General features: G+C 38.6%; 2 protein-coding genes across 4 annotated transcripts in view; one reads left to right on the top strand and one right to left on the bottom strand.

Moving 5' to 3' along the window:
- Positions 1 to 21,479, bottom strand: part of DMXL2 (Dmx like 2) — a 161,489-nt gene that overhangs the window by 134,531 nt on the left and 5,479 nt on the right. The window lies entirely within an intron of this gene.
- On the top strand, positions 4,017 to 19,642 carry LOC122741611 (casein kinase II subunit beta-like). Its single transcript, XM_043985260.1, has 2 exons — positions 4,017 to 4,656; positions 19,527 to 19,642. Exons 1-2 carry the CDS (start codon positions 4,017 to 4,019, stop codon positions 19,640 to 19,642), a joined length of 756 nt encoding a protein of 251 aa, XP_043841195.1.

The following is a 21,479-nucleotide window of genomic DNA, read 5'->3' as shown; positions in this document are numbered from 1 at the left end:
GAAAAACTCTGAGAGAATTGGAGTGTTAAGCAGAATATCAGCCAAACAAAGGAATGTGTAGGTCCCACTGTGGAGAAAGGGAAGAGATCTAGTAGATCTATCAACTTAAGAGTACCAAAAATTACAGCTAGGAAAGAAGGGAAAGGGAAAAACTGACAGACAGAGCACTGTGCCTGACACTGTGCTAAGCACTGGAGATATAAATACTAGCAAGTGAGACAAGTCTCTGCCAACAATCAACAATTGGCATGAAGGTCTGGGCCCTGTCAAGATCAAGGGGAAAGTTCAACTATCAGTGGTAGAGGAGCCAGGGATGGAGTCCAAGATCCTAGAGAGAAGGGCATGAGTATAATAGCTGAAGAATAGGTGGCATGGAGAGAGGTAGCTGGGAAGTAGAAAGCCTGCCCCACCCCAAGCACCAAAACTAAGCCTGACTAAGCTAGTCAGTGAACTGAGACAAACCTGATTCATGCACTTTATTAGGTGACCGACCTATAACTAAACTAAAAAACTAGACTCAAACTTATAGATGGACCCTGGCTAGACAGTGGAGAAGAGTAAGTGGTAAAGGTATTTTATCTCTGTCTTTGGAGAAACTATACAATATTAACAGCTCTATTACCAAAAAAAAAATTTTTTAATTAAGTTGAATATAATAATTATAATCATAAGTATGTATATCATACAAATCATCCTTACAAATTTTGAGAGTTCAAGGAGTAAACAAGCTATAAGAAACCAAAATTGAGTCTGTAATGACTTTAATGATATGACTCTGTAATGACAAAACAGAGATCTCTGTAATGGTAGGTTTTACTTACACAATACAGGATATTGATACAGTGTCATTAGGGTTCTTTAAAGTCCCATAATTGGATTGGTGAGAATCTAGTCTATCACAGTTGCTAACCCTAGATTCTTCTCACCAATCCAATGGTACAAGAAAGTTCCAAAGAACTCATGATGATAAAGGCTCTCCAAATCCAGAAAAAAAAAAAAGAAAAGAAACTGTAGAATATGGACACTGATTGGACCATACTATCTCTTTTGTTTTTGGTGCTGTTTTTCTTTTTTGAGGTTTTTCCTTCTTGCTCTGATTCTTCTTGTATAACATGACTAATGCAGAAATATGTTTAATCTTATATATCAGATTACCTGCTGTCTAAGGGAGGGTGGCAGGGAGGGGAGGGAGGGAGAAAAAATTTGAAATTGGAAATCTTACTAAACAAAGGTTGAAAACTTAAAAAAATAAAAAAATAAATAAAAATAAAGTCCCATAAAACAATGTATTTGCATTTAGTAATCACTTCAACTAAACCCTCAAACTTAAAAGCATTTCCTCCTACCAGCTACTCTTAACTAATAGTTACTTTATAGTTTTAAGCCCTATTAAAAATTTCTAAGTCTTAAATTCCATGGTGCCAGGCACTGAATCCTAATCTTTATTTCTCTACCTGACCTTCTACATAGTAGGTTTACAAGAAAGATTTACAGCATAAAGAACAAGCTAAAGCCAGAGAAATGGAAGGCACTGTAGTCAATTAATTACCAAAAAAAAAAAAAAGCTAAGTTCCTCCTTACTCTCCTCTTTCTACCTCCACAACCAAAACCACCCACCCCCAACCCACACACAAACAGTGGCAGTTAGAACTAAGGCAGATAATTCAGTTCAATAAATATCAAATGCTACCTCTTCCTGGAAGTCTTCCCTAATCTCCTCTCAGTTGCTGGTGCTCTTCCTTCCTCAAAGAACCTTATCTTTACGGCTCCTTAGTGAATAGGGCTTTCTTAGCTACCAGTCACAGGGCTGTGCATATAAGTATTTAATAAATGAATGAAAAGGTATTTACTAAGCTCTAAACATGCCAAGTACAAAGGTGAAAATACAAAATCAGGCCATTTCCTGCTCTCAAAAAGCTTGTTCTAATATAAGGAGACAACACAGAGAAGAGAGTTCAACTGAAAGCAGGATGGAAAGGTCTAATGGTCCTTAAAATGCAAGGTTATTAGCATGCCATTTGGATGGCTGAGAGGATGTGAACTCCTTGAGAATAAGAACTATTTTCAATACTTTATTTGTATCGCCAGCACTTGGGAATATAAATTTTTTAAGCACACAGCTTGTGTTTAATAAATGCCTTTTCATCCACTTATGTAAATGCCTAACTGCAAGGCACTGTGGTAGGTGCTTAGAAGTCCCCTAGACTCAAGGAGTTTATAATCTACTAAAAGGAAACAAAATGTAGAAAGGTAAATCAATAATAGGCTGTTTCAGAAAGAAAGGACACTAATAACTCAGGAAATGAGAGAAATCTTCATGTAAAACGCAGTATTTAGCCTAGAAGTAAATCAAAGAACCTAAGAAAGCAAAGATAGAAGGGAATGGATACATAAGGGAAATATTTGAACTAATGCACAGTAATGAGATGGCAGTGAAATATAGGGAACAATTAATAATACAGTTTGGCTCGAATGGAGAATACAGGAAGAAAATTCATGTGAAAAAGTGGTTGGTTGGGGCTAGATTGTAGAGGCTAAGGAATTGGTATGTTATCCTCCACAACTGGGGCATGATATAGATGATAATCCAACAAAAACAATTAAAAATGAGTCGGACAGGTAAGGAAAACCAGGAAAAGTGTCATGTAAGCCACAACAGAATCCAGGAGAGAATAGAGAAAAACTGAAACTGAGAAAAGGTTACTGGATTTAACAGTTAAAGAGATCACAGCAATTTGGAACTATATCGAGAGTCCTCAAACTGCTCATACTCTGACCCTGCAGTGCCATGTTGAGGTATGGTCACTCCTCTCCCAATACAACTCCTAACTCTTCAGATTTTTCCATCAATTCCCAGTAGCCTTCTCACCCTGAAAGATGCTCCTACCCCTCCCCCCACCCGGGCCGTCTTTTCATTCTGGATCTTGGTCTATCCTTGTGTCCCCCTCCTCCTATTAGTGAGTTACTCAAGGAACCTTCATTTTGAGGAAGTACCCCGGTCAGCCATGCTCACTCCTTCACTCCTCTCCCAACTCCACTCATGACTCTGGAATTTCTACCATGTCCTCTCTCTCTCTCACACTCACATTCATTCATTCGTTTGTTCATTCATTCATTCATTCATTCTCTCTCTCTCTCTCTCTCTCTCTCTCTCTCTCTCTCTCACACACACACACACACACACTCTTCTTTTTGGTTCCCTTTAATTTTTAGAATTTAAGCTCCTTGAGGGAGAGAGAGCATGTCTTTCTTTTTCCTTGCAACTGAATTCTCAGCACTTAAAAAGCACTTAATAACAGAAGGAAGTTCAGAAAAGGAAAGCAGACAAGCTTGCTTCAAAATAAGAAAGCAGGAAAGTTTTGTTATTGATATCTTCACAATGTCCAAAGAAACCAAAAAGTGCTTCTAGAATGTTGAATGGCCCGTCTATAATGAACTTTTGGAAGAATACAGACAAGAGTTGTATAGGATGAGCAGGCACAGATGGGCTATGATTCACATCATCAGAGGGAACTTTCAAATCAATAAGAAGATATATCCATTAGTATTTTTTAAAAGTATATATAGGGGGGGCAGCTAGATGGCGCAGTGGTAAAACACCGGCCCTGGATTCAGGAGTACCTGAGTTCAAATCCAGCCTCAGACACTTGACACTTACTAGTTGTGTGACCCTGGGCAAGTCACTTAACCCTCATTGCCCTGCAAAAAAAAAAAAAAAGTATATATAGGGGGCAGCTGGGTGGTGCAGTGGATAAAGCACTGGCCCTGAATTCAGGAGGACCTGAGTTCAAATCTGGTCTCGGACACTTGACACACTTACTAGCTATGTGACCCTGGGCAAGTCACTTAACCCTCATTGCCCTGCCCCCCCCCCCCCAAAAAGTATATATAACATAAGTTAAAGGTTTTAGGCCTGCCGCGGTCAGGTCTGTAGCCTTCGCTGCTGCTGCCACCACCGCAGCCCCTGGGAGCAACTTCTCCCTCTTCCTCCCCAGCCCCAGCCCACTGCCATAAAGATGAGTAGCTCAAAGGAAGTATCATGGATCTCATGGCTCTGTGGGCTTCATGGCAATGAATTCTTCTGTGAGGTGGATGAAGACTATATCCAAGACAAGTTCAACCTCACAGGGCTCAATGAACAGGTGCCCTACTACAGGCAGGCACTAGACATGATCCTCGACTTGGAACCTGATAAGAAGGTAGAGGACAACCCCAACCAGAGGGACCTGATCGAGCAGGCAGCCGAGACGCTGTATGGATTGATTCATGCCCGCTACATCCTCACAAACCGTGGCATCACCCAGATGTTGGAAAAATACCAGCAGGGAGACTTTGGCTATTGTCCCCGTGTATATTGTGAAAACCAGCCCATGTTGCCCATTGGACTGTCAGAAATACCAGGTGAGGCCATGGTGAAGCTGTACTGCCCCAAGTGCATGGATGTTTATACCCCTAAGTTGTCCAGGCACCACCACACAGATGGTGCTTACTTTGGCACTGGCTTTCTCCACATGCTCTTCATGGTGCATCCTGAGTACAGGCCCAAACGGCCTGCCAAGCAATTTGTGCCCAGGCTATATGGCTTCAAGATCCACCCTATGGCCTATCAACTGCAGCTTCAGGCAGCCAGTAACTTCAAGAACCCTGTCAAGACTTGTCTCCTCCCCTCCCCCCAAACACCTCAGGCTGTGACACCATTCCCTTCCCCTCTCCCCCCAGTATACACACACACACACACACACACACACCTTTCCAGAACCCCTAATGGTTTTTAGTTTAAATTAAGAAGAAGTCATTATTGTGGTGGTGTGGTAGGAGTATGAAATAAAGTGGAGAAAAAGGCAAAAAAAAAAAAGTTTTACACACAATAGTCTTCTTTTTATATTGCTCTATTCATGGTTGCTGATATTTTTAAATTCACAATAAAACAATTTTAAAGATCACTAAGTAAGTGGGAAGGCAATGTAGGCAATGGAGTATGAACTGCTCTTTTTGGTAGTCTGTCAGTGAAGGGGGAAGAAGGAGGGCTGCCATTTTCTCAAAAACTAGAGCAAAGGAATAGACCACGTGAAGACATAAAGAAGTTTTGGGTCCAAAGTTCTGAGAGGAGAAGATGGAAGTCATATAAGATAACATTGATTTTCTCAAAAAAAGTAGGAAGTAAGGACACCTGATTAGGTGGGTTGCAAGGATGAGGTGGCCCAAGGTGGATAGGTAGAACATTGGGTAGAGTTCTGGGCCTACAATGGGTAAGAAGTGAGTTCGAATCTAGCCTCAGAAAAGCTGTATTATCTTAGGTGAATCACTTGACCACTGTTTGACTCTGTTTCCTCAACTGTAAAATGAGAATAATAGCACCTACCTCACATGGTTGTGAGGATTGTGAAAATATTTTAAATGATTTGCCTGATTTGAGGGGCTAAAGCTGACTGGAGGACTAATGTGGGGACTTTTGACTAACTGGCTATCTGACTGCTGCTAATTTAATATGGGTCATTTATAAAGTTCCACCACACTGCTCCACTCCCAAATTTGATAAGCAAAATATTAAGAAGCCTCTTAACTAAATAATCAAAGCAGAGTTTATTTATGAGATACTATTTAAAATTAAGAATACAAGGAAATAAAATGTACAACCTGACTGCTTTCCTGCGGTCTCTTTCCACTGTCTCTTTCCCACCTGCTGCACTTTGAACTTTTTTAATACAATAAGGGCCTTAGCCACCTCTGTCTCACAGTATTTTCACTTGCTCAGCTACTTTCACTAACTCCGCCTGTACCTTTCACTTTGTAAAACCCCCTGCTTCTAACTTTCCTCTCCTTAGTGCCACCGCTGAACCCGTGTTTCTCTCTCACCAACCTTCTATCTGTCTGCTTCGTCAGTCTGCCCTTCGGCCTCTCTTTTCCCTGTTCCTAGTCCTTCTCATCTTCTCCCGTGTCCTTGTAGCCCCGTCTCTAGTCTGCTGCACTCCAACCTTTCTAATCTCGTCAGCCTCTGCCTTGTCTGGACCTTCCGAACCTCTTCTCAGCCTCTCTCGTCCCTCCTTGTCCGCCCCTGCTGTCTAACTCCCAGGTGTATATATACCTTTTCTTCTCTCCACTCAAATCTCGGGGCTTCCTGTACCCCCACAGACCAAGCTAATCCTCCAGCCAGCACTGTGGCGCGGGGGGGGGGGGGGGGGGGGGGGGGGGGGGGGTGCACTCCAGCCTCATGTGCCTCAGCACAAGATAGCTCAGCTCAGGTCGGAGGGAGCTGGGGGCTTTTTTTCTCCCCAGCTGTCTGACCTGGCATCTTGTACAGCCCACAGGGCTTTTTGGCTCAGCTGAAGCAGAGGGGGAGGGGCACCAGCCCCTCCCACACAGAAGAGACCCTGAGGGCCTAAGGCTTTCTAATCTCAGCCCAAAGGTAGGGTCCCCAAATCAAAATAAATTTCCACATGATCAAAGATATTTATAAAGTACCTAGCAGAGTGGGAGGCACCTGGTAGGTGCTTAATAAATACTTATGCCTCCCAAGTGTTCCCCTTTAGAAATGTTTCAAAAATATAATTTCAATATATTAATTTTGCCAATTGTTGTAACCTAAAAAAAAAAAAACCCATGATGCTCCTGATTCTTTAACCTCAGCAAAAATTTCAGAATATCAAGTTCATAACCCAATACTGTACCAGGTGCTGGAGACATGTAAAATACAAAACCAGTGACTGTCCTCAAAAACTTATTCTACTTGGGGCAGGTAGGTGGTGCAGTGGATAAAGCACAGGCCCTGGATTCAGGAAGTCCTGAGTTCAAATCCGACCTCAGACACTTGACATTTACTAGCTATTGAGCAAGTCACTTAACTCTCACTGCCCCACAAAAACAAAACAAAATACAAAAAAACCTTATTCTACTGTGTAAAAAAATTTTTTAACAAAAACATCTCTAAAGTCATAAATATCTTCAAACTGGCAGACTGTTAATTACAATAACAATGTTATGTTTCTACATTAAATTAGGGATTTTAATATCTAACAGAATACACTGATCCTTGAGTGCACTTCTGAACAATCATAGTATTCCCACCTAATTTTCTTTTTGTAATATTTCAATTTTGACAACACTATAATTACTCTTCCCGTCCATTTCCTGAAAATATTAGTTTTCTGTTTATTAAAACTTTTAAAATCTTAAGGTGCCAATGATGGAAACAGAAATACACAGCACAGAACAATCTTCTTCTGTGTCTTTTCTTACAGCTAAATAAAAACGGTGAGTTACATCATCTTTTTCCTTGTTTTAAAGGAGTTTGAAGCAGGGTCAAAGTCTAAAGATCGCTCAGGCCTGTGGTTTCTGAAGTTACTACTAAAGAAAATCATGAAGTTTATGAAATTTAAAGGGGGAAAAAAATTCATTTGATTAAAAATCCCAGTAAAAGTTACGTTAACCAAGAGCCTTAAAGAAAGGCCTTGTTCTAGTCAAAGAGGCCCAACATGACCTACTAAATCAGATCAGGTTAAACTCTCAACTACAAGCCTAGAAGATGATTCTGACTCCTCTTTGTCCTTTTAGCTCTTCCAACACCACCAACAGCACCAGTGAGCTAGAACTCAAGGAAGAAAAAAAGCCAAACCCATTCTACCAACAGTCTCCAACCTTTTCAAGTATTAGGATCCATTTTTATAGGTTAAAAAAAAGGTCTTCCAGCCATTGCATATAAACCTTTCCTGAGGGGAAAACCAATTCTCCTTCCTCCATGGAACTGGATAGTATTAATGACTATGTCTAATTTTTTAGTGCTTTTTTTCCCCCAGTCACATCTAAATCCCCCTCCACAATACCCTTTCCGTATTATTACTTTCTTTGGGCCAAGTAGAACAAATCTAATCTCTGTTGTACAAGACAGACCCTCAGAAATTTGGAAGGCAAGTATCATGTCTTTTTCCACTCCCTCTCTACCTTATGCCCTTCACAGGGCCCGCCCCCCTATCCCCACCCCCAACCCGCCACCCTGCAAAGACCTTAAGACTTTTGTTCAAGTTAAACAATCCAAAGTTTCTTCAACTGGTACATTCCCACATAACATGGCTTCTTCACCATTCTGTTCATCATCCTCTGAATACTTCTCAGTTTGTCAATGACATTCCTAAAATGTGGTGCCCAGGACTGAACATAGCATGCCAAGTGTGCTCTAACCAGGGTTACAATAAGACTACTGAATACAATACGATAGGAATACAATAAGACCACTGAATTTGGCCAAGATGGCTGCCTGAACAGAGATAAGCAACTCACTTCACCCATACTTACTAAAGCAAAACTCCCCCGAAAAAAAAAAAATCACACCAGATCGAGTAATGAGCAATAAATCCAGTTAAAAACTATAGTAAGTAACCTCATCTCTCCCAGAATTTCATAATGCTGAGAGCTCAGTTGTAGTAGGAAAGGGAACTGCCTGAAAATCCAGCACCTACACTAATACAAACAAGCTGGAAAGCTGCCACTGAGTCCGAGTCAGTCAATAAACATTTATTAAGCACTTACTGTGTATCAGGCACTGTGCTACCAGTGAGGATACAAAGAAAAGCATGAGGGGAAGACAATTTTTAAAAGTAACTTAAAAGCAAGAGGTAGCAGGGAGGTGACTGGACATGGGGGCATGATGAAGTCCTGCAGCCAGAATGGCAAATGATCTGAGGAGGGGAGCTTCAGAGTTGATTTTACTTGCAGAAGAATGAGTTTCTGGAGATCATGAAATCCAGGAAAGCAGTCAGGTAGAGAAAATGATGAGAAAAATTCCCTGGGTGCCCTTCTTAAATAGTGAAGGATGAGGGAGTTCAACAATGACCACCATCTCCACCCCTCCAATCACAGGCTCAGGGTGCTGAGGAAGTGTTCATTCATTTCAGCTTGCAGAATGATGCATTTCTGGAGATTATGAAGTCCAAGTCACAGGAGAGAGCTCAGTCATGGGCGTTATAGGGCCAGGTTATTAGTACTCTGTCCTGAGATGTCTTAGAGCTCCCTAAAGATCCAGCTCTCTGAACCTCAAAGTTTCAAGGGGTTCTAATCCAGGGAGATAGAGGTCAATGAAAGAATACATATGTTTCAGGTAGAGACCAAGGAGGAACAATCATTTCACCCAAAAGCACAGCAGAGGCCTTCTGGCCCTGGCACAAAGAGATTAATAAATAATACTTAAGAACAAAGACTTGGTATTTGGGGAGAGATGTTTTTGGTTTTGCCTGCTTGTATCCCCAGGGCTTATCACAGGCCTGGTGAGTGGTAGATGCTTAATAAAGGCTTACTGATTTGCTGACTGTTATGGGCCTAGCTAGCATATCCCAGAAGCTCTCTAGGGTACATCAAAGAACCTTCTCCTTGAGAAACGAAACCAAAGGACAGACACACCTAAAGAGATAAGTGGCACCGGGATCGGGACTGAGCTAGCTCCAGGACCACCACCCTTCATTCCAGTCTCCCTCACCCCTGGGGAGATAAGATTTGGTGTGGCTGTCTTTGTGGTGTGAGAAGGAGAGAGATGGCTTGAGAGATCCGTAGCCACCCCTCATCCAACTCCCCCAGCTACCACCAGTGGGAGATGGTCCTCCTCCAATAAGGGAACTTTCCACAGTCAGATGATCACCCCCATCAGTCCTCTATAAAAGTATCTGCCAGTCTCCTGCTCGAGGAGATTGGTATCTCAGAGCCATGCCTCTGTGCTATGCCTTCTCCCCATGAGAAGTCCAAGGATTTCTCTCTTCGTTTCTTTTCCCTAGCACCCTAAACTATTATTTTATTCTAATTGATTTTGTGTGCAAGAGGGTGTAATTCTTTAAAGAGGAATTCCTAAGAACCCCAATCCCTAATCCTACCCCTCTCCTAAACCACCACCCATTTCCCCCATAACAAGTAATACGTATAAAACAGTGCCTGGCACATAGTAGGCACTATATAAATGCCTATTCCCTCCCCCAACCCCCAAGTACAAAACCACAACTGAAGAGAAACCTAGAAAGGTAAATTTATTTGAGCAACTGGAAGGGGCTGAATGATTCTAATTCTAATCTAACATTCTAATAGTCTAATACTAGAAGAAACGTATCCATTCCAAACCTTAATGTCTTCAAAGGGTATTGATAAAGCTAAATAAGAAAAACAGAGGTCCTAGAAGTAAACTAATTCTGTTCTGGAAGTTTTAAGGGGGAAAAGAAAAGGGAGGATAAAAGGAAATACTCATATAAAAAGGAGGAAAATGGTATAGGACTTGCTATTCTCATAATGAGGGGCACATGAGAAAAATAAACAAACATTGAGAAAGAGGTAAGGAGTGCAGACATCAGACAAACCTCATACTTAATCTGAACTGGACAGAAGAAGGTTAAACACACAGAGAATTTAGCATAGAAATACATGAAACTCAATGATAAAGGCAGGGATAGGGAGGTAGGATTCAGAGGGAATATATTACAGGGGAGAGAACAGTTACAAACAAAGTAAACTTTCTAATCCCAAAGGGGGATTTTAAAAAATGAACAACAATATTGTTTGATGAAGGACTGTGAATGACTTAACTATTCTCAGCAGTCCAATGATCCAAGGGGTGTCTATCAGTTGGGGAATGGTTGAATAAACTGTGGCATATATATGTAAATGCACTGTTAAGAAATGATTAGAGATCACTTCAGGGAATTTGGAGAAGCAGGAAATTATGCCAATGAGGTGAGATGAAGCAGGAGTACAATTTATACAATGACAACAGTGTAAAGAAAAACAACTTTGAGGGACTTAAAAACTGATCAAATCATTAACTACATCTCTACATGACAAAAAAGAATGTTATTCAACTCCTGTATTTTAGGAGACTTAAGATTTTCAGACAGATACTACATGAATTTGTTTTGCTTGACTCTGTTTATTTGTTGTTACAAGGTGTGTTTTTTTCCTTTCTATTTTTTTGCTGAGACCTGAAGGAGAGTAGTGTTGGTGATAAAAAGAAAAGAAGAGAAAAACTAAGAGTCACTGAAACTTTTTTAAAGAATGCAGTTACCCATCCCCAAAAAGAGAAAAAGATGGTGATGGGATATTATTGTGCTATAAGAAATTACAAGCAGGATGATTTCAGAAAGACCTGGAAAGACTTGTGTGAACTTATGTATAGTGAAGTGAGCAAACCAAGAGAACGTTGTGCACAGAGACAGCAATATTGTTTGATGAAGAACTGTGAATGACAACTATTCTCAGCAGTACAATGATTCAAGACAATCCCAAAGGAATATTGATGAAACATACTAAAAACATGTTTTACATAATCATACATGTATAACCCATATCTGATTGCTTACTGCCTCAGGGAGTAGAGAGAGGAGGAAGGGAAGGAGGGATAAAAATTGGAACTCAAAACTATAAATAGAAATGTTTATTATTTTAAAAAAAGAACAGTTACCCTTTGATCAAGCAATACCACTTCTAAGTTTATATCCCAAAGACATCCCCGGAAAAGAAAAAAAATCTATTTGTACAAAAATATTTATAACAGCTCTTTTTGTGGTGGCTAAGAATTGGAAATCAAAGGAATGCCCATCAATTGGAAAATGGCTAAACAAGCTGTGGTATATGATGGTGATGGAATATTATTGTGCTATAAGAAATGACAAGCAGGATGATTTCAGAAAGGCCTGGAAAGACTTATATAAATTGATACATAGTGAAGTGAGCAGAACCAGGAGCACAGGGACAGCAATATTGTTGATGAAGAACTGTGAGTGGCTTGACTACTCTCAGCAAAACAATGATCCAAAATAATCCCAACTATCCACCTCTAAAGAAAGAACTGATATTGACTGAACACAGGCTGAAGCATGCTATTTTTTACTTTATTTTTTTCTTTTATTCTAGTTTTCTTATACATTTGACTAATATGGTAATGTTTTACATAATTGCAAAAAAAGAATGCAAAGTACAGGAGGTAGTTCAGAAGAAAACATAGAAAAGGACAGTTTTGAAAGGAGCAATCAATATATTATGTACTTTTTTAAAAATTAAACAAGCAGTATAGAATAAAGATTCAGTTTTCTACATAATCCTCCTTTTGTGTTCTTTCTTTGCATATGGAAATGTTTGTAGTTTGTCTATTTTGTTTTAGTATTTAAGGTCAGAATTTTTAGAAATTTTAAGAAAAAAAATGTTTAATGCAGGACTATTACATCCCTAATACTGGACATCAGAATTCTGATAACATTCCCAAGAATGAGGTAATCAATCTGAAAACATAAACAGAAAATTTCGCCAGCTATACAACAATCTCTCTTCAATCTGATCTTCCTGGGGAATCTCCTTTATAGTGATCTTTGCTGAGAATGTCTCCCTATTTTATATGTGAACTGATGTTAACAATCAGAGGGTCATCCAGAACACGGTTATCGCTGGTATCTTTAAAGGAATCCTGCATAATAAACTTGTTGGAGGAGGGCCTTTGAGTCAATATTTGGCTTTACTGAATTAAATACTTTTTTATAGTCAATAAACAATAAACACAATGGAATCTTATATTCAAAAGTTTTAGTTAACTATGATAGTAAAGCTATATTCTACTATGGAATATCATTTGTAAAATGCCACCGGTTCCCTACCAAAACCTTCAATTAAGAATCCCCTCGATGAGTGCATAAATTATTCTTATTAAAAAATATTATTCTATCAGCACATTAAACGGCTACTATGTGAAAGATACCAGGGATATAAAGACAAAAACCAGATTAGACAGAGGAATAAATAGATGGATACAGTGGAAGGTTTCTCAGCCAAGGACTCCACTGTATTATGAAAATTAGGAATTAATGTTGCAACCATGTTCTTGGTCTGGTATTCTTACATCTCTCCTGAATTGGGGCCACATCGGGAGTAAAGAATGTACTTAATTTCCCAAAGTCAGAATGGTGATAACATCAAGAGAATGTCCTCTTATCTAAAGAAAGAGGATCCTTTTTTGCTTCCCCTGACCAGACTCAGAAAGCCTCATTAGTTATCCAGGCGGATAGACCTTCTCTAAGAGTGTGTGTCATTAGAAACACTTAATATGAATGACTACTTAAAAAAAAAAATATGAATGACTCCTTGAATTTGTAATGAACATACATACTCCAAAACACCTAAGTATGTGAATTACTTAATTGTATAGATCTGATAACCGGATCTAAATGTGTTTAGTTAGCTAATCCACCATGGTCATTTTAGCCATTTGGGGATGGTAAAACTGTTTTGGATGATTTGAATGTGATTTCCAGCATATGGTGTTGTGAGAATGCTCTCTAGTTTTCTTGGGTTCATTCAAATCTCAGCTGAAGTGCCACCTTCTGCAAGAAACATTTTCCAGTCATCCTTACTCTTCTTAGTGCCTTCCCTCTGAGATTATCTCCAGTTTACCCTGTATAAAGATTGTTTATATATACCTTTTATATAGCTATATGTAGCTATTTTCGTATTCTCTACTCACACTACCCCCACTCTCCAGGCTGTGAGCACCCCAAGAGCAGAGACTCTTGGTTTTTTGGAGGGGGAGAGGAAGGATGGTTGGGTTTAGTATCCCTAGTACTTAGCTCAGTGCTTTGCACATGGTAAGTACTTAAGTCTAGTTGTCCATTAAATTTAGTAAGGTAACAAAGAGTATATCTATTGAAGTAAATAAAAGCAATTTGGCCAAATAACTGAGGGTCTTCCCTTTCCTTATAGGATAAGCTATTTTTTTTAAAAAATATCATTATTTTATTTAAATGAGAAGAGTTCTAGTTTCCTAAATCTCTAAGTGTTTTTATTGTGCAAATATATCTCTTTAAAGCAGTCTAAACCAGGTCAGCAACAAAAGGACATCATAGTGGGCCTCATGGGAAGTCTAGCCAAAACAATCAATCAATTCCTGCTCTCACATACAGACCCCATTGCCACTACAAAGGCAGCTGTCATAAACAGTATTAAAACAACACAGTACCTAAAATATTTTAATATGCTTTCTTTTTTGTTTATTTTGGATTTTTTGGTTTGGGTTTTAGGGTTTTTTTCCAATCAAGAGTATTTTTTCCAGTTACATGTAAAGATAGTTTTCAACATTTCTTTTTATAAGATTGAGTTCCAAATTTTTTCCCTTCTTCCCTTCTCTCCCCAAGACAGAAAATAATCTAATATAGGTTATATGTGTACAATCACATTCAACATATTTCTGCACTAGTCATGTTATAAAAAAAAAAGAACCAGAACAAAAGAGAAAAACCTCAAAAAACAAAAACAAAAGTAGAAACAATATGGTTAAATCTGCATTCAGATTCCACAGTTCCTTTTCTTGGATGTGGAGAGCATTTTCCACCATGAGTCCTTTGGAAATGTCTTAGATCATTGTATTGCTGAGAAGATCTAAGTCTATCACAGTTGATCATCATACAATGTTGCTTTTTCTGTGTACAATGTTCTCCTGGTTCTGCTTGTTTCACTCGGCATCAGTCTACTTAAGTTTTTCCAGGTTTTTCTGAAATCTGACATGTGAGGTGGTACGTCAGAGTTGTTTTAATTTGCATTTCTCTAATCAGTAGTGATTTAGAGCATTTTTTTTCATGTGGCAATAGATAGCTTTGATTTCTTCATCTGAAAAATGCCTGTTCATATCCTTTGACCATTTCTCAATTGCAGAATGACTTGCATTCTTATAAATTTTATTTAGTTCCCTATATGTTTTAGAAATGAGGCCTTTATCAAAAACACTGGCTTTAAAAATTGTTTCCCAGCTTTCTGCTTTCCTTCTAATCTTGGCTGTATTGCTTCCGTTTGTGTAAAAACTTTTTAATTTAATGTAATCAAAATCATCCATTTTGCATTTCATAATATTCTCTCTTATTTGGTCATAAATTGTTTTCTTCTCCATAGATCTGAGAGGTAAACTCTTCCTTCCTCTCCTAATTTACCTATGGTATCACCCTTTATGGCTAAATCATGTACCCATTTTGACCTTATTTTGGTATATGGTGTACGATGTTGGTCTATGCCTAGTTTCTGCCATACTATCTTCCAGTTTTCCCAGCAGTGTTTGTCAAATAGTGAGTTCTAATCCCAGAAACTAAAGACTTTGGGTTTAACAAACAGTAGATTACTATAGTCATTTACTGTGTCTCCTGTGCCTAAACTATTCCACTGATCCACCACTCTATTTCTTAGCCAGTACCAAACAGTTTTAACGACTGTTGCTTAAACAAAAGAACAAGTAGCAGACTGCATTTCAAAAAAAAAATGTTGGTGTTCCCGAGGCCAATGCTGACCTCCATTAATCAGGAACTGACTACAGTTTAGTTTTGTCCCAATGTGTACATTGCTGAACTATAACTTCATTTTGTTTTTGATGAATGTTTTGTCTCTAGCAGTCAACTCAGCAAACCCACCCATTTTTGTCATCTTAATGCCCACACTCTCAATTCCATAACCAATTCATAGCTATTAAAAGATAAATAATATAAGCCCAGGATTAAGTTATTACACCCAAGACAATGGTTATTTTTGTGTGTCATGGATCACTCGAAGTCTGGTTAAACCTATAGACTTTTCAGAATAATGTTTTTAAATATATAAAATATAATACATAGGATTACAAAGGAAAGTAATTACAACATTAGTATAGAAAGTCAAAATATCATTACCAAATACCATTATTTAGGGCAGCTACATGGTGGAGTGGAACAGGCCTGAAGTCAGAAAGTCAACTTCCTGAGTTCAAACCTAGTCTCAGATACTTACTAGTTATGTGACCCTGGACAAATCACTTAACCCTGGTAATGTTCCTTTAGTGATACCTGTCAAATTCATAATACTAAAACAGATAAACTATTTTAAAGTAATGTTAAAAAAAAAACAGTAATGCTCTAGATATGTCTTAAAGGAAGTAGGGAATTCTAAGAAGCAGAGACAGCAAGGAAGTACATTCCAAGCACAGATACGAAATGGGGTGTGTGAGGGACAGCAGGAAAGGCAGTTTAACAAAGCCTGCAGAATGCAGGAAGAGGAGTAGTGTATGATAAGGTCTAGAAAGATAATTTGGGGACAGATTATGAAGGACTTTAAGATTATCATTAAGGTATGACCTCTAGTAAAATTGTATGCCCATTCAAGAGAATCATTGACCACCAGAACCAGAAGGAACCCCTGAGATCATCTAGTTTAACCCCTTCATTTTACAGATGAGGAAATTAAAACCAAGAAAGACTAAGTTTCTTGCCCAAAGAACACAAAGAGAGTTCATCACAAGTATCTTGCTAGAGGCTACCTAAATGACCTCCCTCCTTGGGACTAGACTCTAACTCTCCTGATCCTGTCCAGTGCCCTTTCTACTACTGGAGGAAAGACCACAAAGATCCTAAAAGGAATTGTTAGGAGATCACAAAAAAGAATGCTGGACTTCTAGAAGAGCACCATTGTGGAGTTCAGTTATTCAGCCTCAGGAAAAATTCTACCCTGGGCCAAATTATGAAGTAATAGAATTCTGTGCTCTCTTCCAAGGGCCCCCAGAGTTCTTATCTTTCCAGGGTCATTCTGGTCAACTTGGAAAGAATCTAGCAAATTGCTAATACCTTAGTGTAAATTCATTTAATAAGGTCTCCTTTCCTGGAGACAGGCACATTTTTGAAAGAGAACTGAAGGGTAAAGAACCTAAAGAATAAAATCTCCAGTTGTGGGTTCCATACAATCAAATCTCAATGAAGGAAGATATTTTAGATACTTTTTTTAGTGTCCTTCAAATTGCAGCACTAGGTTAATTCCTTATTCTGATTATATGGAAGATGATGCTAATCAATCTAAAATTTCTGCCCCCACTTCACCACTGTTTTTATAACATGATGATAAAGTTTTAGAAGCACTAATGTAGACAAGTAGTCTGTAGAATTCCAAGGTTCCATGAAGTATATTCCTAGTATAAACAGAGCACAGAAATGGTGAGAGGTAATTTGTTCCTGATCCAGATCCTAGCTCCAATATGTGATAAAGTGAGGACCCAAAATATGAATACAAAAAAAATCTCAAAAACTAGGCAAATCTTGCAGATTCCATAGAAATAACTTGCTAAAACAAAAACAGAATTCATTTATTATTTGAATCACTTATCTAACACCAGAAGGCACTATGTGAGGCACTGAAATCAAAAACAAAATATTCGCTCCCCCAAGGAGCTCATATCCAACAGGAAGAAAAAAAACGCATTTCCAAAAACAAGTTAAATACAAAATATAGACAAAGTAATTTAGGGGCAAGGAGAAAGGACACTAAATCTGGAGAGATCATAAAAGTGCCATAATCTAGTAGGCAGTACTCAGGCTGAAGGAAAAGAGGGACTCAAAAGGGCCAAAGTGAAGAGAATATATCCCAGAGATGCAGGACAGACTGTATAAAAGCACAGAAATGGAATGCCAGATAGGGAGAACAGCAAGGAGAGACCAGTTTGACTGGAGTACAGACTATATGAAAGAAAGGAATGTAGAATCAGTCTAGAAATCTAGGTTAGAGCCAAATTATGAAGGGCTTTAAAGGCCTAGAGTGGTTTATATTTTATTCTTGAAATGGGGAATGACATGCTTAGACCTATGCCTTACAAATAGCAATTCAACAGCCATACAGATGTTGGATTGTAGAAAAAAGAGATCTGAAGCAGGGAGATCAATGAGGTTATTGCATAGTCCAGGTAAAGAGGTAATGAGGGCCTGAAGAAAGGTGGTGGCCATGTGAGTGGAGAGAAGTGACCAAGTCAAGAGGTTTATGGTGAAAGGCTCAACAAGATTTAGCAAATGATCAAACTAAGTAACACTACATCTCAATCAACAAGACTTTATTAAGACCCTACTATGTGCCACACATTGTGCCAGGTATAGTAGGAAGGTAGTACAATAGTTCAAACAAGAGATGAAGAGGATCTAACTTAAGGTCCTGCCATGCTAAGTTATCAAGAACAGGCAGAGGCTGTAGAAAAGACATCTGGCAATGGCTTAGATTAGGGGGTCAAACAAACCTTTTCTGTAAGGGGTCAGATAGTAAACAATTTAGGCTCGGTGTGCCAAGAGACAAAATTAAGGATATTATTTAGGAATTTATGAGAGAAAGAAAATAAATTTTTGCAAAATTCGTATTAAATTCAAAATATATTCATAATTGAGTATAATTTTTTGTAACAAAGGTCTACTAAGAATGGAATTCTTGGGGCAGCTAGGTGGCACAGTAGACAGAGCACCAGCCCTGGAGTCAGGAGTATGTGAGTTCAAATCTGGCCTCAGACACTTAACTTACTAGCTGTGTGACCCTGGGCAAGTCACTTAACCCCAACTGCCTCACTTTAAAAAAAAAAAAAGAATGGAGTTCTGTGGAGAGGATAACATTTCGCTTAACTGGGCTCAAAGTAAAATCAAGTGCAAATTTTTCATCTGTTAATGCTGATCTATAGTGAGATTTTATGTATTTTATCTTTGAAAATGTCTTTTCCTCATAGATAGGTACTGCCAAATACCTACAATATGAATTTAATCCACAATTTTTTTTTCGGGGCAGTGGGGGTTAAGTGAGTTGCCCAGGGTCACACAGCTAGTAAGTGTCAAGTGTCTGAGGCCGCATTTGAACTCAGGTACTCCTGAATCCAGAGCCTGTGCTTTTGCTTTATCCACTGCGCCACCTAGCTGCCCCCAATCCACAATTTTTAATCCAGAATTCAATCTATATATGATTTTAATTGAGGCAAAAGGCTAGTAGTCTTAAAAAAGTTTTTTTTCTCTGGACACATTTCTTTGGCTGCTGCAATCAAACACAATTTAATTAATTCACCATTTGGTAAATGGCTTCCCTAGCTGAGTTAACAAATGAGTCGATTCAAACTTACTTTGGTTGCAGTCTCATTTGCATCTTTCATTTTTTGTCAAGAAATTCTACTATAATGAGACAGTTCTATATTTTCTAATTTTTCTGATCATTGCTTTCCTGTGGATTAAGAAGACTGTGATGATCTGTTATGGTCAACATATATTGTATCCTTTTTAATGCAGCTATGGTGTCATTACATAATAAATACAATGGTTTGCCATCTAATTAGATAAAATAATCCACATTCCACTGTGCCTTAAAAGTATGACATCTGAAGTCTACTTTTCTCTTTTCTTTTTAAAATGATAGGTATACATACACTGGTCATAGAAAAATACAAAACGTCACAGTAGGGCAATATGCATGGTACCAGAAACACTGTTGAATTACAACTGTGTCACAGCAATTTATAGCATGCTAAGCACCAGCAATGTAAAGCCAAAGCCATGAGAGCACCATATGTGGCCTCTATTGCAATGCTTAACTTTACCAACGAATCAGCACAAAGGCACTCATCAACAATACACAAACAAATGAGTGTGGCTGTACTCCAATAAAACTTTATTTATGAACAATGAAATGTAAGTTTCATATAATTTTCACATCATGAGATTTTTTTTCAACCATTTAAAAATGTAAAAACTAATGTAAAGCTAAAAATATTTCGCTTGTAGGCCAAGCAAAAACAAGTGGTGAGACAGATTTAGTAGATGGCCAGAGTTTCCTGTCCCCTGGCTTAGATAGGCAGGGTGTGGGAGGCTGTGAAGAGTCAAGGATAACATCAAGATGAACTCCTTTTCAATACTGCCTTATACTCTCTTTCATAGAAGGGAATTAAGTTGGTATAATATGACTTGCTTTTCATGACGTCATGCTGGTTGCTACCAGGACAACTGCATGTTGATATGCTGATGACAGTAATTGTTTTCAGAGGCCCTAGCTTCCCACTTCCCCATTCTTACATGCATACCTAGGCCAAGTCTTACACAGAGTGGTCCTCACTCTCAGCATACAAACATTTTTAATTCTCCATCTTAAGCAAATCTTCCTTCTACTCTGCTACCCCTTCACTTACCAATGGTCTCTGTTCTTCCTTTCACAGCATACAAATTAGGTTGTGTACAGAAATTAAACAGCTCCTTTCAAGCAAAATAAAAGGTTAAGTGACAAAGGCTTTAGACGCATTCAGTTTATGCAAACAAAAGAAAAAAGGCATAACTTTTGCCCTTGATAAACTAATAATCTGAGGGCACATCATTCATTCAGCAATAACACAACGAGACAGCTGTTAAAAAAAAAAATTATCTCTAGGGTCCCTTCTAGCTCTCTATCCTCTATCACAAGTACAAAGTTCCATATAGTAAAATTTCCCTAATTTAGACTAAATAGAGGAAAAGTCATTCTGAACTAGTAAAACCTGAATCATTCCTTTGAAGATAAGTAGTTTTGTTGATTCCAGAAACACACAGTAACTAAACTAAAACTGGGCTGATAATGTAGCCAGAAGTTTATTGGGGGGGTGGGGGGCGCAGCTAGGTGGCACAGTGGATAGAGCATTGGCCCTGGATTCAGGAGGACCTGAGTTCAAATGCGGCCTCAGACACTTGACTTACTAGCTGTGTAACCCTGGGCAAGTCACTTAACCCCAACTGCCTCACCAAAAAAAGAAGAAGAAGAAGAAGAAGAAGTTTATAAGGGGCCTTATCATGGATCAATCAATCAATCCTGGAGAATTAAACACCTATTATATACTGAGCACTATGTTTAACACTGAGAATATCAAGACAAAAACAAGAATCCCTGCTCTCAAGCTTTCAAACTAGCCAGAGAATTCACCCTGTAAAAATACAGATATATTCAAATAAACAGACACAAGATAATTTGGGCAGTGAAGGCAACTAGGGAGGAAGGACAAAATAGGACAGAAAAGACTTCCATGTAGAACAGTGTTTGAGATGAGGTTTGTTCAAAAGAAACCATGGCTGCTAAGATACATATATGAGGAGGGAGTAGGCATGAATGACAACCAATGCAAAGACACTAAGATGAGAGATGGAGGTGTCATGTGCAAGAACAGCAAGAAGGGTAGCTTAATTGGAACCCTAATGTTCACCAAAGGGAACAATGTACAAATAAGGGAAGAAAGGTAGGTGGAGACTAAGATATAAAGGAATTTATATACCAAACAGGAAAAGTGATATTTAATCCTAGAGCTAATATGAAGCCATTAGACTTTACTGAGTGTGGAAAAAGACTTTGTCAGACCTATACTTACGGAAAATCACTTTAGCAACTATGCGGAAGATGGATTGGTGTAAGGGAGGGAATTGAGGCAGAAGAACAATTAGGAGGCTACTATAATAGTTCACGTAAGAACTGATGAGAGCCTGAACTAGGGTAGCTATATAAGTATAAAAGGGAAAGCAATGCAAAGGTATAAATGATAAGATTTAGCAATTAATTGGATACACAGAATGAGGAAAGTAAGGAGTCAATGATGATATCAAAGTTATAAACTTGAATAAAAATAAAGATAACTAACATTTATATAGTGCCTACTATGTGCCAGGCATTGCACTACTAATTACTAAACTACTTTGCACTACTAAATTACATTGCACTACTAA

Source organism: Dromiciops gliroides, chromosome 2 (assembly GCF_019393635.1).
Source record: "Dromiciops gliroides isolate mDroGli1 chromosome 2, mDroGli1.pri, whole genome shotgun sequence".
NCBI lineage: Eukaryota > Metazoa > Chordata > Mammalia > Microbiotheria > Microbiotheriidae > Dromiciops > Dromiciops gliroides.
This window is presented reverse-complemented; position numbering and strand designations above follow the sequence as displayed.